Below are 19,159 nucleotides of genomic sequence, written 5' to 3'. Positions count from 1 at the left end.
TTCCTTTCACATCATTTTATTTTAATAGATCTCTATCATATACATACAGTACAATATGCTCAAGACAGATTTATGGCACATCCATTTTTGTTGTACATTTTGCAGTCGCTGGTATTGCTGTGAGGCTACAGTAAAGTGACCATTTGAATGTTACTCAGGTAGATACAGCAGGTGGATTGACCTTAGTGAGTAAGAATAAGGTTGCTACAGCAAAACACATGCACTGTCAAGTTATATATTCCACTAGGGGTGGGTCACACATCCAGTTACACAGACCGATACTTGAAGGGGCAGTGTTATGTTCAATTGAAACCCCTTTGTTGTTTTTGTCCTGGAATACGCTACAACAGTGGCTACCGTGATCCTGGACAGCTACTGGATGTACATGGTTTCGGTTACACCTAGAAGTCAGCCTCTTTGAATTTAAAGAGCTGCCTTTACTTGTACAATAATTTAGTTTCATTTCAATGTTCTTTATCCTGCCATCAAACACATTTCTAGCTCTGGGTTCAACCAAAAACCTTGAATATCCAGTAGGAGTGACGAATAATGGGTGTATAAGGATCTAGTATTCAGGGTTCTACTGCAATACAACTTTACTGTCAATACTACAGGTACAGAGTACTGTTAGGAGGTTATTCACATATGTACAAACTCTGCCATGTAACCGCGCAGAGACTTGACAAGTGAGTGTGCCTTTTCTTTCAGAGTCTGTGGAGACATGTTCGAGATAGAAAAATAAAACAGTGATAGACTATAAAATACTGTGTGCCACCATCATACTTATGTGCTGCTGTCCATTTTCACCCCGTTCTTTGTACTTACTGGAATGAAAACGCAGGCATTAACTCTTTCAGTCAGAATTAAAAAAACAAAAACAGTACAAATTTAAATCTTTAAAAATAATGGTATTAAAAAAAAACAGCATCAAGTACAACAAAAGACGATATGTAACATGATACTAAAACTCATTAGCTTTCCCTTTTAAATCGGCTTATGGGAGTGATATAGGTTTGCCTGTGGATGTGCACAAAATGTGTACATACAGTGTATATGAGTGTGTGAGAGCTAGGATGTGAGCACCTCCTGTGTCCATTTCCATACTCAATGTCTGTTATTTAAAACACACCAGCGGGTTAAAATGTTCCCTAAGTGTCCCGTTTAATCGGCTGAAAGTGCTTCACATACTTGGCATGGCACCCAGTCTCCTCCATGGAGACTTTTTGCGTCTGTAAATGTGCAAAGTAGGCATTTGGACGTTCTCCCAGTTATCCACCGTTAAGTGCTGAATAATAGGAAACGGCATAAAATGCTAAGCAAAACGTGAACTCATGGGCCAGTGGTGACATGACTTAAAAACAAAAGCAAGATGATAAGGGATGTATAGATGAGCACGGAGGAGTGTGGAGGGGCTCTAGATGACCTGGCAGCAACTGTGTGGGGTGGGAGTACAGAGCAGACCCTCCTTGGGGCTCCGGTGGATGTTGACGGACAGAGTCTTGTCGCTCAGAGGCATCTGCAGAACGCGGTTCTTCATGTTCCTGTGGTTCTCCCTGGCCAGGTCCAGCTCTCCCAGCCTCAGCGTGGCCGTGCAGGGGCCCTCCAGCAGCGGGTCTGCCAGCGCGTCTCCCAGCGAGGGGTGGTGGTGGTACAGGTTCCCCCTGGGTGAGGGGCCACCCAGTAGCGAGACCTTATCCAGGCTACCGGTGGAGCCGCCCATGCACATCCTCCACATGGGATGGTCCTGGGTGTCCCCCGCAACAACGGCACCGCTGCTGCCGCCACCTCCCCCTCCTCCTCCCCCCCCCGTCAGGTTGTGGAACTGAGAGCTCAGGCACAGGCTCATCAGCTTTAAGCTTTCCACCAGGCCGCTGGCAGCTTTGGCTGTGCCCTTGCCTTGGCACGAACCCGATCCAGGACTGGCACAGCTGGAGGGACTGCCCTGCCCTGACCCCCTTTTCTCTCCATGCTCTTTCCTCCCTTCTCTCTCATCCCCTTGTCCACCTACAGTTGCCGTATCTGGTTTATGGGGACTTTCTGTCTCATCGTCACTAGTCTCTGAGCTGGGGGTGAAAGCGGCAACCGGTGCTGTTAGACCAACAGTGCTAGGCGAGGGTACGAGTGTTGGCGGCGATGGTATTCTAGAGTTCAGATTGAGGCTGAGGCTGGGTTTGGGTGGGCCGAATCCATGCAGCTCCCTCCTCTCCTCCTCTTCCTCATCCTCTTTATCCTCCTCGTGAATCTGATTAAGAACTGGAGCGCTCATACGGGACGTCAGCCGATTACCCGAAGAAGACGTAGATGATGAGGAAGAGGCTTTGCAACGAAGCACCACCTGAGCAGGTAGTGCAGAAGCGGATAAACCTGCGTCTTCCTCCCCCTCTTCTTCCTCATCCTCCTCCACGCTGAAAAGACTGGGACTACGAGTTTTGCAAGGGCCCACTGAGGTCAGAGAGCCCAGCCTGAGGGGGTTGGAGTGGGGCTTCCTGAGCCCCCTCTCCTGGTTCTGTCGTGCAGACTGCTGCTGGCTGGATGCTGGGCTGTGGTGCTCCTGCCGCTGGCTGAGGTCCAGCAGAGCTGTTTTGGGCCTGGGGCCTTTATGGAGGCTCTCAGCACTGCGGGCAGGTGACTGTGGCCCCCCGGGGTGGGAGATAGTCGGACCCCCCAAGCCATCACTGACATCCTGGTTAACATCCACTCTGGTGGGCCAGGACTGCCTGTGAAGGGTTAAACACACAGAGAAAACAAGGTTTAGTAGGTTGAACAGAATGAGCAATACTGGTATGTATGTATTTACATGATTTGCTGCAAAAGAAAACATACAACATTTTGGGAAATATGCTTATTTGCTTTCTTTGCAAGAGTTATATTGAAACCACTCTTGTGTCATCAAGTAAAGGAGCAGGAGTGAGGCCTCCTAGCTTAACATACAGACAGGGGAAACCTGCTTCTGTACAAAATTAAAAACACCAATGAACACATTGTACTGGCAAAAAATATTTACAGCACAAATTGTCAATTGTACATTTCTAATTCAAATATACTATATACATAATATATTAATATACTATACACTAGGGTTGGGCGGTAATACGGTATACCGTGGGGTCTTAAAAATAGCAACAGTATCAGTTTCAATACCGTCATAAAAAAAATGCAATGCACTTATATAGGAAACAAGGATTAAATATTAAATATAATTTATGTAATTATGTGTGGTTGTCATCACGTGACAGTGTGGAGGAGAAAGTAGTTTTTTGTAAGTTGTTGTTATGTTATTATTGTTTCAGTATTAGTGTTGGGTATTCAGTTACTGAACGGTGCTCAAGCCAACAGTTTGGTGATGCCGTCTGAGCCTTACGTCATAATTTTTAATTAGTCACAGTAATACCGTATATAGCGCGGTAAAATAGGGAGGAGGTTTGACGGTATCAAAATTTGGATACCGCCCAACCCTACTATACACATATCAAACTTCAGAATAATGAATGGCCATATTGCACTGTTCCATAAAACATGTTCCATTTTACAATACGTACTGTACATGCTTCAGTTGTCTGAAAGCCGGAACCAATGAATTTGCATGATGCAAACACACTTAACCAGATGAGATAGGCAAAATAATAGCAACCGATTGGCTAATTACAGATTAGAGATGGGCAGTCTTGCTCGGTGTATGAGACATGAACCAAAAGAAAGGTAGCATGGTCAGTGTTGTAGACTACAGAGCAGAAAGTTAATATCCTATTATCATATTTTTAAATGTTGCCATTTAATTGCGAAATGCCAACCAGATATCTAGCTGCTAATGCTAAAGAGCCAACCCAACAAACCTGTTTCATAAATATTTTTGAATCTCTTACATTTTCTTTAAATTCCACTTTCTCAATAAGGAAAATATGAGCGGTTTACTTCAAGATATTTTTTGGCAGCACATCCCTGATAATGTTGCTGATATGCAAACTCTCTTCTATTATCAGTCCGTCTGTCATTCTCTGCTGAAAAAAAACAGGCTCCTTCTCTCCATCTGCTGTCAAACTTGTCTTTTAGAAACTGACAGGACACAGCACTGCAGAGGCAGCACTCTGTCCATCTCGAGGAGTGTGTGTGTGTGTGTGTGTGTGTGTGTGTGTGTGTGTGTGTGTGTGTGTGTGTGTGTACCTGAACTGGGCCTTGCTGGGGCTGGGTGATCGCGTCTGGCAGTGCTGCTCCTTCTCTTGCCTCTCCCTTAGCATCCTCTCAGCCAGCAGGTAGTATGTAGCTGTGATGTGGTTGTACTGATTTGACTCCAGAGCCCTGAGAAGATGGACGGACAAATCACTTTGAATTACAAAACACACACACAGACACACACGAGTACACGAGCGCACACATAAGATTTACACAGAGTGAAATATAAGACCCCATGTTTTTAATGGCAGTCTGACATGTTTTTATCTTTAAAAACTTTGCAATATCTATTTGAATTATATATAAAGTTCTGTATTGGTATCACACCCACATTTCAACAATGCAGATCAGCACCAAACCCAGCTGCATGTTCGTGTGTGTGTGTGTGTGTGTGTGTGTGTGTGTGTGTGTGTGAGAGATAGAGGGAAACATACTCAGTTATGGTGTCTCGGTCTGTGATGGCCCCCAGCACCATACGCTGGATGATGGAGCCGTGCTCCTCCTCCGACAGGCTGCGATGGGACACCAGAGGGGTGGACAGCTTGGTGGCTGGGGAGGGGTCGACACCTTGAAGCCATTCGTGGGCCCCGATCTCCTCTAGGGTCGCTCGTTTCTTGGGGTCCCTCTGCAGCATGCGGGCTATAAGGCTGGAAGGAGGGACAACAGAAACATCTGGTCACTACTCCAGCTGTGTTTGGATACACACCAATATTCCCGTAGTATTTGGGATAATTATGTCTATAGGCTGACATTAGTCCGTTTTAAATAAACACCAAGGTTAGCCAAACTTATCTGGAAGAGGAAATAAAGGTTAATGGTAAAATTATTACCCAAACTGTCCGCTGTAAACATCCATCACAGTTTACAGACCGACTTCTGTGGAAACTTTGACCCACTGTACTTGCCGTAGTAAGTTTAAGAATACAGCTTTCCTGTGAAATGTACAACATTTTGATATGCTCACTTATATTTAACCTCCAAAAGAAATGGAATTGATAAATTGGCCGAACTGTTGGCTTGTTTACAACCACATCTGATCATCTGAATGCTCATGTTTCTCGCCCCGCTGTTGAAGACCCAACACCCAAGTTTCAACAAACCAGAAATTATTACAATGGCCATGCTATACCTACATAGCATGTATATTATTGGATGTTAATATAAGTTAGCTGGTAGCTACATAGCTGATAAACGAAACAGTGATTGTGACGCATGAAGGAAGCAGCTGATGCCAGTCAAAAATCTATTAATGGCTATTCAGTGCCTTCTACCTCCAACAAAAGGGATACAATGCACTTTATTCAATAAGATGCCCTTGGTGTAATCGACCAATAACTCCGCTGGCATGGCAAATGGTTAAATACAAAGAAATTAGATATCGGTACAAAACATCACCTCTGCAGCTGATCTCCCACAGCACTGTTATCAGTGTTTGCCTTTAAAACCCAGATCAGTCAAACCCTACCTGGGATGAACCTTTACCATTTGTTTTTGCAGTCCAGCAAGGGGTAGTGTAACTAACTTCACTGGCTAAATCACGCTCACCAAACAGGACGATGTGCTGTTTCTTGAAGACCACATGCATGAGCAACTTGTTTAAGTATCAAACAAACAAACACATGAATCAGCACGTGTGCCAATTTTGAAATAATTAATAAACTAATAAAGCCATGTGCAAAAACAATGTGGTTACAAAGCTACAGCCATTCAAAATGTATTCAGCACCTATTTCGCCTTGCTCTGCTCTGACGCATCGTTAAACCCTCACAATGTTAAAAATAGAGGGCCGATTTTAAAGGGTGCATTAGATACACTTAACGCAGCGCTGCATCTCTGGTGGAGCGGACAGACTGCAGCGCCGAGTGAAAGCAGGACAACGAGGAGCAGCGGAAGCCAGGCCGCTCCTCTCTTTTCGTTCACACATCTATGAACATGAAATATGCAGCGCCTGCAGAGTACTCCGTCCCATCTGTGCGGGTATGTGCGCGTGCGTGTTACTCACTCTCGGCATGCATGGGAGATGTGTGGCGGCACTGTGTATTTGCAGTCCATGATCATAGTGAGCGTCTCGCTGTCGTTGGTCTCCTGGAAGGGGGGCTGACCGCAGACCAGCATGAAGAGGATCACCCCCAGACTCCAGATATCTGCAGAGACACAGAGAGAATGGCGTATTGTATGCTCATACCAATGACCCTTTGGTGCACATAATATGCAAACTAAGTGTGAATTTGTTTAAAGTGGATGGCCTCAGGAACTAAAACAGATTAAGGATGACAGACCAAAAAATGTCCTTTCTGCTTAGTGACCTAGATATAAAATGACAAGAGCTGCCCCGCCCCATCTCAAATAAAGCATGAATCATATTCGATCAGAGCCATTTCCATAAATATGTACTGGCTTAGGACACATCTGTCTAACCAAGGATGAGGCTCTGCACTACCGCCGGTGTCATGCTGACACACACATGCATGCACTCTCGCACAAACGTGCAGTCCTGGGAAAATGGGTTAACGTGTTCATCCCTCAAAGCTTCAGACAAATGCTAATTTCATGGAACAGTTCTCTTGGTCGGATTATCCGTTTATGTGTTGAAAGGAGCAACTTTTGGCTCTGGGCGTTTGCTGGCGCTCTGGTCAGCGGGATGGTCCACTGACACACATTCTGCAGTTGTACACTGACTACGAGCCAAAGAGACAGTGACAGAAAAGCATTCGGTGGGTTGACCCCTTTTTTCACAAAGACTTTAAAAAAAAAAAAAAAAAGGATTGCAAGATTTGGGGCTTTAAAGCTACATTGTGTAAGAATTTCTCCCATCTAGCGGTGAAATTGTATATGAAAACCAACTGAATATTACTTTCTAGCCCCTCCCATCACGAGTGAGTTTTAACTCCTGCGGTGGCCCAAACCCAAAATTAGCTCTTAGTATCTCCATTGTTTACACGCAGCTGTTCTAGCCACTCCAATATTAACTTTGGTCTTGTTGCTTTGCCTGTCACGTTGTCGTTTTAATTCTCTTTTTCACTTCCCTGGCGAGTAATCTGGCATTTGTCACGGTGCCACTGAGTGTAAAAGGCGGAGGTATGTCCCTCTTTGGCTAATGGATTTTAAAGATGGAGGCGCTACATGGTTGCAGTCATTGGAATGACTCGCTCATATGTATTCTGAATGATTCTGAATGGCAGATTCTGCGCTTACGAGAATACTTTGATTAGTTGGTGGAAGTAATTACACATGAATGAGCACATATTTGTGAAAGAACAAAGGTTTTTTTTGCTAAGAATCAACTCAAAAAATTACACAATGTAGGTTTAAGTGAAGTAATGCAGTCTATAAGTAAAAACAAAAAGTAGCAGTTAAAGCATTTCTTCTTCTTTGCGAGCAGCATGAGTATCAGCAAAAGTCAGTTGATTTACAATATCTTTCTTCATTTTTAAAGCTGCATTTATTGATCTTTTTTTGGCCACTTTGGGGCAGTGTTAAAGGAATACGCCACCATTTGTTGAAATAGGGCTTATCACGGTCTACTCTGGCTGTAGATAGGTGGGCCAACGCATTTTTGGTCTCAGTGAAAGTAATTAGGTTGTTTTTTTTTGTCTTTTGTTGGCTCACTTTTACTCACAACATGCTAACCGGAAACATAGGATTCCATTCACTACGCTAAGCTAACTAGCGGCGCTGCCGGTGTTGCACCGGACTAAAACAATGCATGCACAAAAAATGCATTGGCCCACCTATCAACAGCTAGGGGAGACCGTGATAAGCCCTATTTCAACAAACGGTGGCGTGTCCCTTTAAAAGCTGGAAACACAACACCGACATATCACCTTATAAACTAGACACATTCAGCAGACAAAGCAACAAACGCATTCATTAGGAGATGGGATTCTGGCCAGCTAGTTGCTGATTTTGCTGCTGTCTGCCATTTGGTTCTGGGCAGTAAACGTATGGCGTACGGGTCTATCAAAATCTTAACTACCAGCTGCCCACTACAACAGTACAGTTGCAGCCGTAAAACCAAAACAATGAGCTCAAAGATGCTAATGTAATGCTACGTAAAGGTGAGGTGAACTGCAGAGTTGAGTGATTATTCTCTGTGGCGTTGTCGCCATGAGCCACCACTTTAACATTACACAGAATCATTTCACTATATAATATTAGGAATTGCAGTGATCACTATTCGATCAAACAAAGTAACTGTGTGACTTTTTCTCTTAAATACATTGTGTTGATGACGCTTTATGTGCCAAATATCAGTTCTTATCGTATCTATTACTACCTTGAACAGACCCTGCAATTATGTACAGTAGCTTGCATCAATTTGATATATTAAACACTTATTCTGCACACAAAAAAAGGTGATAAACTGAGTAAACTAAGTGGGGTTATCCTCCCCAACATCCCCACTGATATGTCTTCAAATCACTGCAGTTTGCCAGGATACGCTGGAGATTGCAATCTGGTAAATGTGCCCGTTTACTGTGGGTGGCGAGTATTTATTGCTCTGAGGCTGCGAAGGAGCGTCTCGTACTGCTGATGAAGGGAGCAAACACTGCTGCAGTCCCCACCACCATCCCCCTGGCCAACGTATCCTAGCAACCGTGACCCCGCTCCCTCATTACTTGCGTCAGCTGTCCGCCAAACTTCCTTCCTCGATAACTTTATTTATAAACCAGATGGCGGACAACATCTCTTGATGATGACACCTTTTCGCGTCACTGCACACTAGCATCACTTGAGCTAACGATGCCGGCTACTTATTGACGACAGCTGGGAGTGTAAACATCCCGTTGTACTGCCCCGTGTCGCATTTTAACACCTATGGTTTTTCCCTGAGATAACCCACAAGCTCTTCCTTGTGTCTTAACCCCGAGGATGAGAGGGGGGTTCAAGTTCAGCATCCTGTCCTGCTGATCTTTATGCAACGTCTTTTCCTACAAAGTCCTACCACTTGTGCATATTCATTATGCACAGATATGCACGTGACCAGGATATGTTCTTTGTAATTGCTATCAGGTAAGTTAATGTTTTTTTAAGCGCAGCTTGTGCTTCTTGAAGAGGAAGCAGAAATCTATATTTAACTTTCCATTTACTGGAGACGAAAAGGAGAGAGCCCACACACTGCATAACATCAGAGGGCAAAAGGAGGCAGACATCTTTTCATTGCTCTTAATAATGTTAAACCTGTGATTTCATTCTAATTTTTTTGCACAAGAACACATTTCACATATTATTCTATCCTCCAACTTCTTTTTATTCACACACTGCTTCACACCTTGGGAACTATGACAGGTCTACCCAAGCGTGTGAGAGAATGATTTGTTGGTGGAAGCACTTGAAACCTTTTTTTCCAGCTTTTTTTTTGCAGTTTGTGCCTGATAATTGGCACCATCTGTATGACTGACTACTGGTGCAACATCCCCCCGCCCTCTATTTGGGATCACTTTCCATCTTATATTATTTTCAGCACTTCCTTTTAAGAGCAACAAACTCCAAACAGGCTCGACTTGAGACAGCCTCTTTATCTCTGCAACAAACCGGGCTGGCCGCCACCTGGCACGTCACCTGCAAAACTCAGCACCCTACCGGCTGTCGACAGGTAGACCTTGGCAGCGGTGTAATCCCAGGCCAGGTTACCTCAAAGCCCCGTAAATCAGGACTTCTGGCCTCCATTCAGCCTGCGTTCCACATCAAACTGCGCCGCTGATAGAATCACGCAATGTTACATCCCGGCTGGCTGGATAATCCCCGCAATCAAAACATCATCATCAACTCGCCTGAATGAACAAAAGCGCACAGGCAGTATGAACACTCCAGAGGACAGAACACACACTCAGTGGTGCAGTGTATGTGACACGCAGGTACTGTGTACGCCATATACCCACTAGGAAAGGTCAAGAATTACAATATACCCCGTGTGTGTTGCGAGTCACCTAGGAACATCACCGCAGTTGCTTGATGGTCATTCTCTGTGCAAACATGAAATGAACTAATGTGAATCACTAGAGTAGATATAAAATGAAAGCCAGCTCAAACTATACTCTCATTATTTTCGTAAGCCTGGCCCTGAAGCTACTGTAACTTTGGGTGACACTGCAGCAGACGGTTACGTTACAGAAACCGAAAATGAGCCAGATGAGGCTGATGCTTTATGCTGTAGTACTACAAAAAAAAAATTTATGGGGTTGTCGCTCTGGGACATGGGCGAGAATGAGGCTAGGAGGGAAAAATAACAGTATACTCACTACAAAAAACTAGGCTACACACACACACACACACACACACACACACACACACACACACACACACACACACACACACACACACACACACACACACACACACACACACACACACACACACACACACACACACACACACACACACACACACACACACACACACACACACACACACACACTAAGTCTCAGACAGGCTTTTACAGGCCACATATATCCAGCTACTCACACGATAATCCCCCAAAAAAACCTGCATGCAGTTAAATTACTATTATTACTACACTTTCAATATTTGGGAGCAGCTTATCTGCTTGGCCGCAAAAGAGACTGAGACAGAGCGAAGGCAGACAGAAGAAAATAGCCACTGCGAATCCACTCCGTCAGAAAAAATAGAAAATGCTTCTCTCTTGCTCTGACGCAGTGGCCTCTGGATAAACAGAAAGACTACTGATGCTTTTTCTCGCCCCGTCTCTTTCGCTCCTGTTTCTCTCCGTCCGTTTTTTCCCCCTCAACGCTTCTTTCACCCCTCGGAATCTGCACGCCTCTGTTTCATTTCTTTTCCATTACATTTTTGATTGAATATCTAAGCTGTGGCTCAGCAAGAATTGGTACCACTATCGATGGGAGAGGTGGAGAGGCGGAGGGGTGGTGGTGGCAGCGGCGGTCGGGGTGAGGCTGCTTGAGAGTGCTGAGGAAACCAATTTCAGCCTGATTTGCTATCAGATTTTATTATACACAGACAGGCCATGACTGTCAATGAACGTCAACCGCAGACTAAAATAAACTGCAGGTGTAGGTCTGCAATTCTGTGGATAAAGTTGTAGTCTAATTTGCAAGCTGCCCGGTACACTAACAAGATCTGATCTTTGAGCAGATCTTGTCCTTCTATCAGCTGGCTGATAACGCTGCCTAAGTTGTCTGCAGGGCCCATCCAAAGTACTGTAGGCCATTTACAATATATTCAAGGTGTATTCATAGCCATCAGTAGGTCACATCTGCACAGAGAGTGTGTGAATGTGAAAGCATCATTTAACGAGGCTGATAGGCAGTGTGTACCATGTCCTGTTGCTGGCAACGAACACTGGACTACGGACTGTGACAGTAAAAGCTGTAATAAGTAACTAACTTTTGATGAATCAGCATAGATATCTACGTAGAACTCACTCTCTGCCAGCTCTTTAGACTCACCCACAGCAGGAGCGTCATACTCGTCCCCCAGCAGTATTTCAGGAGCGGAGTAGGCCAATGAGCCGCAGGACGTGTTCAGTGTTTTCCCGGGCTGAAACCGGTTGCTGAAGCCGAAGTCGGTGAGCTTGACGACCCCCTGCTTCTCGAAGAACACCACGTTCTCTGGCTTCAGGTCCCTGTGCACCACGTGCAGCCGGTGACAGTAGGAGATGGCGTGGACAATTTGGGCAAAGTAACACTTGGCCACCTTGGAGAGGAGAGACGGGAATGGTAGCAAGCAATAGTAATGTATCTCGCCAATGCCTTTGTGGACTCTGTAAAGCAGTAGTTTAACATTTTGTATTTGCTTTCTTGGTGAGAGATGAGAAGCTCAAAACCAGACAAGCCATCTCCTCCCTGTCTCCAGTTTTGATGCTAAGCTACGCTAACCATCTTCTGGCTCTCGCTCTATACTTAACGGAAATGAGAGTGGCATCATTGTTTTTATCTAACTCTGTACATGAAAGCTATTTAAGCGTGCCTCCTTAAAAAGGTGCAGTAGGTAAGACTTATAAAACTAACTTTCTGTCACATGAAACTGACCCTATGTTCCAGTAGAACTACATTAAGCAGGTCATTTTTAAAAAATCCGGCTCCTCCTACCTACAGCCTGTAGTGGGATTTGCAAAAATCCACAGCTCCCTGTTCAGATGCACCAATCAGGGCCAGGGAGGGGGGTGTCTAACACTGTGTCAATCACTGCTCATGCACACGCATTCATTCTCCCTTGTGGGGGGGAGGGGCTTAGGGACTGAGAAGTTGTCAATGTTCAAATTTTTTAACTAAATCCTGGAGCTTCGCAATCCTACCTACGGCACCTTTAAATGTTATCTTTGTTTAACTTGGGGAAAAATTTATCTGCAGTATGACATGCACAAATCTCACCAAAGATGCCAACTCTTATTTCAACTTATTTTACCCCAAAACCAACTTCTACCTGCTTATTGACTGCCGCATCAAAGCCACTGCTACCATTGCAGAGTTTGAGAACGCCTCATCCCTTTTTCCCTGCTGAACTTATACTGTTAGAGCTTTCAATGTCACACAGTTGTCTCCTGGAGTGTGTAATTGATTAACTTGAAAGAATCGGTATGCGCAATGCATTGGTGAGCTTCTAACTACCTTTGAAGTGCCCTTCACTGAATTCCAACAAAATAGTCTTAACTAAAATTAAAAAAAAGAGCTACATCTAAATTCTGCCCATAGAGACTTGAGCTTCAGTTATTCTTTCACAGGAGAATAAATATGGATATGATACTTTACTGATCTCCTTTCTCTTGCTTTATCTTGAGCAACCCCTGGAGATGGTAGCGAGTCCCCAAGTCAGGTAACTCACCTCTTCAGTGAGGCCTCCGTCGTGCTTCATGATGCAGTCGTACATGTCTCCTCCGTCTCCCAGCTCTAGGATGAGGTAGAGCTTGGTGGCTGTGTCGATGACCTCGTAGAGGCGCACCACGTTGGGGTGCTGCACCATCTTCATGCAGCGCACCTCCTGGAAAAGGTGGCCCCGCGCCACCGGGTCCAGCTTAGTCTTATCTATCACCTTCACTGCTACCTAGAGGAGCAACATAATGTCAAATACAGAACTGATGACATACAGTCCCAATCTACAACTGTCAGCAGCAGCTTGTGCATACTGTAGAGGTTATTGACACTTTCCGACTGAAGCAGCTAACTGCTGATGTGTAGAGCCGATACTAAAGATGTTGCAATGGTTATCAAACAGAAACATTACAAGTATTTAGTGTTTTGGTCTTCGTCAGGTGGGTAACGCCTCTAGGAACACCACTGAGAACATCATGTGATGGTAAAACATTCACAAAAGCCAAGATCAACACAATACGTTGGCAAACCTATCCACGCATCTCACGTATGAGACATTACTCAAATATCTAAGTGTTACTCATCACCCTTCTTTGGTATGTCGGTCTCTAAGGGTGAGGCAAATCACTGGCACTTAGGCTTTGCACTTGCATGTACAGAAATGGGCAAGCGTACCTTTTCCCCAGTGAATACGTGTCGGGCCAGTTTGACTACAGCAAAGTGTCCACGGCCCAGCGTCTTGTCCAGGTCATACAGCCCGGCGATCTTCCCGTCGTGATGACGCTTGAGCCCCGCCATCGCTGCTGGTGGACGCGGACGGAGGAGCTGCCTTCTGGTCTCCAGTCAGTTCTCCATCTCCTCCTGCGTAGGTTGAAGTTAGGTGGAATTTGGTTGGTTGGATTTTAGACCAGCTGCAGGTCTCTCGAGGTAGTTTCAAGGATTTGATGATAAGATCCTCTGCTGGATGGCAGCGGCAAATATTCACAGAGCTTTGTCCTGCTGCGCTGCCACGTGCTCACTTCAATCCCATCTTCTTTTGATCTTAGGGTGAAAATGGTACAAGAGAGAGAGGGAATCAAAATTCACCCATTCATAGTGACAATATAACCCTTCAATGAATCTCTACAACGAACTGAGTCACTGCTTCGGAGGAAATCCTGCTGAACCCTGAGTCATGAACCTGTCTGATGAACTGGGATCCTCAAGGCCACATTCTCTGCATGTTAGTGTCTATTTTATAATTGGATGAGTTGTAATAGTGGAATCAAAGAGTTAATTAAACTAAGACTCTACAGCTATGCTGTCAGCGTGCTAACATGCTCACAATGACACTGTCATGTCATGTTAACATGCTGATGGTTAGCAGGTATAATGTTTGCAAAGTTCACCATCTTAGTTATCTTTTTAACATTTGGTTATTAGCACTTAACAAAAAGGTACAGCGAATGCTGATGGAAATGTTGCCCGTTTTGCAGGCATTTGTTCATAACCAAAGTATTGGATGAATGAAAATGAAAATGACGTTGCCAGCCCGACGCTGCTAGAGTGACTATAACGGACATCTGAGTGCATATAAGCATATAATTTAACAAGAAAATATGTTATGATTGTGAAATCAAAAAAAGTTTCCAATCTTCATTTACTACAAAACCAAAAAGCTAAATTCAAACTTAAAACTAGTAGTCCCAGACCCAGAAGTGTACCACCCAACACATGGCCTGCATCATCAAATATACTGATGACTCAATTTTCTATATGGATAATTGGGGACAATCACTGGCATTGGATAAGAGTAAAGTTTGACTCTGAGTCCTCTTGCATATAGAATTAACTCATGTAAGTGTTGAAGAGACATTTCTTACTTTAATTTATACACTAAGCCTTACCAGGGGTCTGTAACACAGCTTTGATAAAAGGGAAAATACAAGAAAGGTAGGTTCAACTAACCAATATTTGTATTATGATTAATTTGTTTATATTATTTCATTCAAATTAATTTTTTAGTGTATGAAATGTCAAAAAAAAAAAAAAAGAGTAATAAACAAGTTCTTAAAACCCCAAGGTGATGCCTTTAAATGGGGAACAGTCCAAAACCCAAAGATATTCAATTAACAAAGAAATTAAACAGAGAAAAGCAGAAAATCCTTGCATTTGAGAAGCTGGAACCAGAAAATATATTTTTTTTTCTTGATGAAATGACTCAAATAATTAATGTATTCATTAAAACTATTATGGACTAATATTCTGTTAATCTACTTATCAGTTATTGACTATTTTTTTGGACTATATTTAGAATTTCTTCATAATGAATCTGTCATTTGATATGTTCTGCCCCTCAAGGATGACAAAACTCTACTATTCTGCACTAATTCAGCTCACATACCGCCGCGCTCACATTTCTGACCCTCCGCTCTGTTCACCAGAATACAGCGTGTTGCTTCACAGCCCTGATTATGAAACAACGCCTCCAGGGGAGGCACGCCATTCCTCCTCCAGGAATCTACCTGCGTGCCAAGAGCACAGACACGGCAAAAAACACACAATGAACAGGCAGGAACATTCCTGGGTGGTGATCCTCGTCTAGGTGTGTCCCACTCACCTGGATCCACAGAGATAACTGGCAATCAATCAGGCATAACTGTTGCCAGGGAACACGCCTATCAACATAACTAGATACAGTAAGATGAAAAAGTGAAAACGTCTCCAACCCACCGGCAATCTGTGGTTGCTCAAATGAAACTTTGAAAGACTAAAAAGCTCTTTGGGCTTTTTATGTGATCCACAGTTTGACTCTTTTCTCACAGGTACAATCCTCAGTGAGTCATTGTTCTTATAATAGGAGGATGACATCTCTATCTGTCTCTGCTCTGTGTATCTTACACACACAGACACACACACAGACACACACGTCAAGACAGGTTAGGTGAGATCAACGTGGGCTGTCGGGTGGTGAGCTGTTGTGTTGGCCTGGGTCAAACCAGGATCTGCTAGTCTAAATCCAGACCTCTTACCTCAAGAGTGTGTTTTTAATCACTTGATTGGTTTAAAGATGGGTGACATTGCAAGTTAAGAAAATGCACTTGATGTCCATGTAAACAAACAGTTCAGCAGTGTACCAGTCGTGTACGCTTTGTGGTCGGTTATGTAACTGTTCGATGATTTACAAGGTAGTAGTTTGCATGCGTGCACCCAACACACGCATATGAGGTCAAGGACCTGTTATATAGGATCTGCTCCACTCTCATTGCCCAGATTCAAGATATGAATTGGGGGTTATCAAGTCTCTGGTTAACTGGAATCAGTTTCCTGGTCCAAAATACAACCTTGATTAAGATATTAATGTGTCAAAGTTGTTAAAGTCTGTTTACAAGCAAAGATTTTGACACACTGCAGATGGTAAGCAATTCAAGATGTAATACTGGTACAAAGATCTGGTAGATGTTAAGGACGATAATACAGTGGTACCAACTGTTTTGGCAAAACACCACTAATACTAATTGTTACCAGTTCAACCGACGACTTATAGATTTTTTTTATAAGCCTTAAATTACAGAGTAAAAACTAAAGATTAGCTTAGAAGAAAGTTATCATTTTAAGTAGCAGAAATGTGTTTGTTTTTTTCTGCTGTCCTATCCTAATGCTCTCATGGCCCCTCAGAATGTACTTTCAACCCCTTGCAGGGATCCCTGTACCCAGGTTGGGAACCACTTCTACTCGTATACAATCTGACCGAAATATACATCACTGGAGGGAATGTTACAGGGACACCACAGGAGTGGTTGTGACATTAGGTGCTATATAAATATGGTAAATCCCTATAGAAATAATATAGGAACAATGTAGTGTTTTATTCTGTTGGACTCAGTACTTTTTATTTTCACACACTGAAGGCAGCCTTTAAGACTGTCATATGCATAGAACATAACATTTATTTAGTACTGAAAAAGACACTACATTGTACTACATATTGTCTGTATGGGGTTATTGTAAGACTATAATAAAGATACCTATGAGAGGTCACTGTAAACTACACAGTACCACAGAACACTTCCAAGTCCCTATAGTTGGATCATATAATAGAATTATAGTAGCATCATATGTATGGTAAATATTTCACTACTGTCAACTAAGTGGAATATCAAAGGGCTGTGCTGACCATTCTACACAGATCAGTTATTATCACTGCATAGGTGCTACTGTCCATATGGGACCCTTCCAACCCCCCTCTACTGTCAACATGCCTGTTGGCTGCATCCACAATAACATAACAGCGCAGACCAGCCTGCGCCAATAGCACGCACATGAGAGCTGTGAAGACACGGACAGCATGCTAACACGCGCTTCGAAGGATACGCATTAAAGAAAAAAGTCCCCCCAATATCCAACGGAGCCAAGCTAAACTTGACACATACTACTACAAGGGGGGCCCGCACCATCAGCCTGCATGCGCTTCACCAGTCCTACTTACCACAGAGGAATCTGAAGCAGCGCCAGCCGTCCTATCTGTTCCCTTTCAAACTGCGGATGTGTGCGGGGTGACGCGCGGTGAGCTGCGTGGTTTAACCGGGCTGATATCCTCCGGCAGTTTAAGACTCGGTACCGACTAACAGAAGACCGGCCAACGATTATTCCAGTGAATCCCTGCGTAAAGTCTGTCCCACTGTCTTCAACTCAACCTCCGTCTTTCTCTCCCCCTCTCTTCACTTGCTCTTAATTCAGCTGCGTCAAAAACACTGGTAGCAGGATACCACAGGACGTTTGGCTTTCAAAATAAAAGCATGTCCTTTATTAGTTTTAGTTCAATAGTTAAGCTATGAAATAAATCTTTTAGCAACGTTTTGAGATGTAAAACGTGTTTTTTTTATTTTATTTGATAGGCATGTGACCTTTTGCTTTGGCTTTCAGCTTCTTTCCTCACTTATTCATACCTTTTGGGAGTTTTAAATAACTTCCTTAACAGAAAATCAACCACTAGGCAGTATGTTTAAATCATTTTGATCTTCAAATACTACAAGCTTTCAACAACAATTCACATTTGATTGGATAAATACACTGTCGAGTTTTTATGCTAAATCACAACTTTCTTACAGGAAGAGAAAAGAGATATTTAAATATATGAAATAGTATTTAATATGAAAATTATATAAAAATGAGAACTAAGGTAAAGAAATAACTCAAACTGTGAATAACAGGCAATGGCCTCAAAGCCTAGGTATTCATTTTTTCAAAAACATTGACATCGGCTCCACTTTTTATGCTGCCCTACATGATGGGCACTCTTTATGTATTATTTTATTTTGAAGGACAATTGGCCTGTTTTCCGGTGTCATTATTACTGAATGACAGCTCACTCACTGTGCATCCGCAGCTACCATTCATCTCTGACGTCAGAACTACGCTCCGAGAAAAGCGTGTTTGACAGGCCTCATGATAATAACACAGAATGTACTTTATCTTTACCTGACCCGTTCACATAATTTGACATTTAAACGCAACATAAACAGTGAAATAGATATTATATGGCTCAGTCAAGATACAGAAGAATAATGGAGATAATTATCAGCTGTTATCTTACCTATTGAGTTGGCCCTCCTCGGGCCTCCTTCAACACCCCCTCCTTCCTCCGCCACATTTCTTGGGCTGTCAGGGAGGAATCCAACGCTTGGTGTGTGTGGTGGTTGTGAGAGGGGATGTGTGTTGGCATTAACTGTTATGTGTCCCTGTTCTCTAATCTGAACTAGCTGGACAATGTTCAAGTGTGTGGTTATGTAATATTTGCAAGCTCCTCTCTGGGATTTGAAGAAGAGCCTGTTTAGCTGGGGACAGGATCTCCTACCATGCTAATTCATCTCAGCCAGGATTGGGCTGCAGGCTGCAAATGCTCTGTATTAAGATTTGTTTTAATGATCATAGGTTACAAGGCAAAGCCATTGATGAGTGGTGAGTGACACCAACTCAATTAGAAAAGTATTCATTTTCAATTCGTATTCAAGATTTGTCAGGTCAAAACCCACCATTAGCTGCGACTGCCATCTAGTGGATGTTTGAGAAAAAGTTTTTTTTGGGTTGCAAAAATTCAGTGACACTGACACATAGTGAATGAGTGAAATGCATTTGCAGGAGCATTTAGAAACTCATTATAACATCGTTTGGTTTCATGACTGTTCAACTGAATCAGTGTTGTCTGTATGAGAAGCATGCTA

The 19,159-nt window shown here is 43.4% G+C and overlaps 1 protein-coding gene across 2 annotated transcripts; it reads right to left on the bottom strand.

The window, feature by feature from the left end:
- LOC120571730 (SNF-related serine/threonine-protein kinase-like) lies at positions 1 to 18,915 on the bottom strand. 2 transcript variants are annotated; one of them, XM_039820805.1, is made up of 8 exons: positions 18,532 to 18,915; positions 13,632 to 13,997; positions 12,970 to 13,188; positions 11,595 to 11,841; positions 6,173 to 6,314; positions 4,605 to 4,817; positions 4,162 to 4,296; positions 1 to 2,717 (listed from the first exon to the last, which is right to left on the bottom strand). In XM_039820805.1, exons 2-8 carry the CDS (start codon positions 13,752 to 13,754, stop codon positions 1,415 to 1,417), a joined length of 2,382 nt encoding a protein of 793 aa, XP_039676739.1. In that variant the 5' UTR covers positions 13,755 to 13,997; positions 18,532 to 18,915; the 3' UTR covers positions 1 to 1,414. The 2 variants fall into 2 exon arrangements, with proteins under 2 accessions (XP_039676739.1, XP_039676738.1); XM_039820804.1 differs by lacking the exon at positions 18,532 to 18,915 and adding an exon at positions 17,425 to 17,712.
- Between the last annotated feature and the right edge of the window lie 244 nt (positions 18,916 to 19,159).

This window comes from Perca fluviatilis, chromosome 13 (genome assembly GCF_010015445.1).
Source record: "Perca fluviatilis chromosome 13, GENO_Pfluv_1.0, whole genome shotgun sequence".
In the NCBI taxonomy this organism is placed as follows: Eukaryota; Metazoa; Chordata; class Actinopteri; order Perciformes; family Percidae; genus Perca; species Perca fluviatilis.
The sequence above is the reverse complement of the archived record's forward strand: the minus strand, read 5'-3'. Positions and strand labels throughout refer to the sequence as shown.

Excerpts from the sequence above, each read along its gene's own strand:
- LOC120571730 (XM_039820805.1), bottom strand. The coding sequence starts at position 13,754 with ATGGCGGGGCTCAAGCGTCATCACGACGGGAAGATCGCCGGGCTGTAT. Across the intron at positions 13,189-13,631 it reads ACGTATTCACTGGGGAAAAG|GTAGCAGTGAAGGTGATAGA; the intron begins GTACGCTTGCCC and ends TTGCTCCTCTAG. Across the intron at positions 2,718-4,161 it reads CCCAGCAAGGCCCAGTTCAG|GCAGTCCTGGCCCACCAGAG; the intron begins GTACACACACAC and ends AACCCTTCACAG.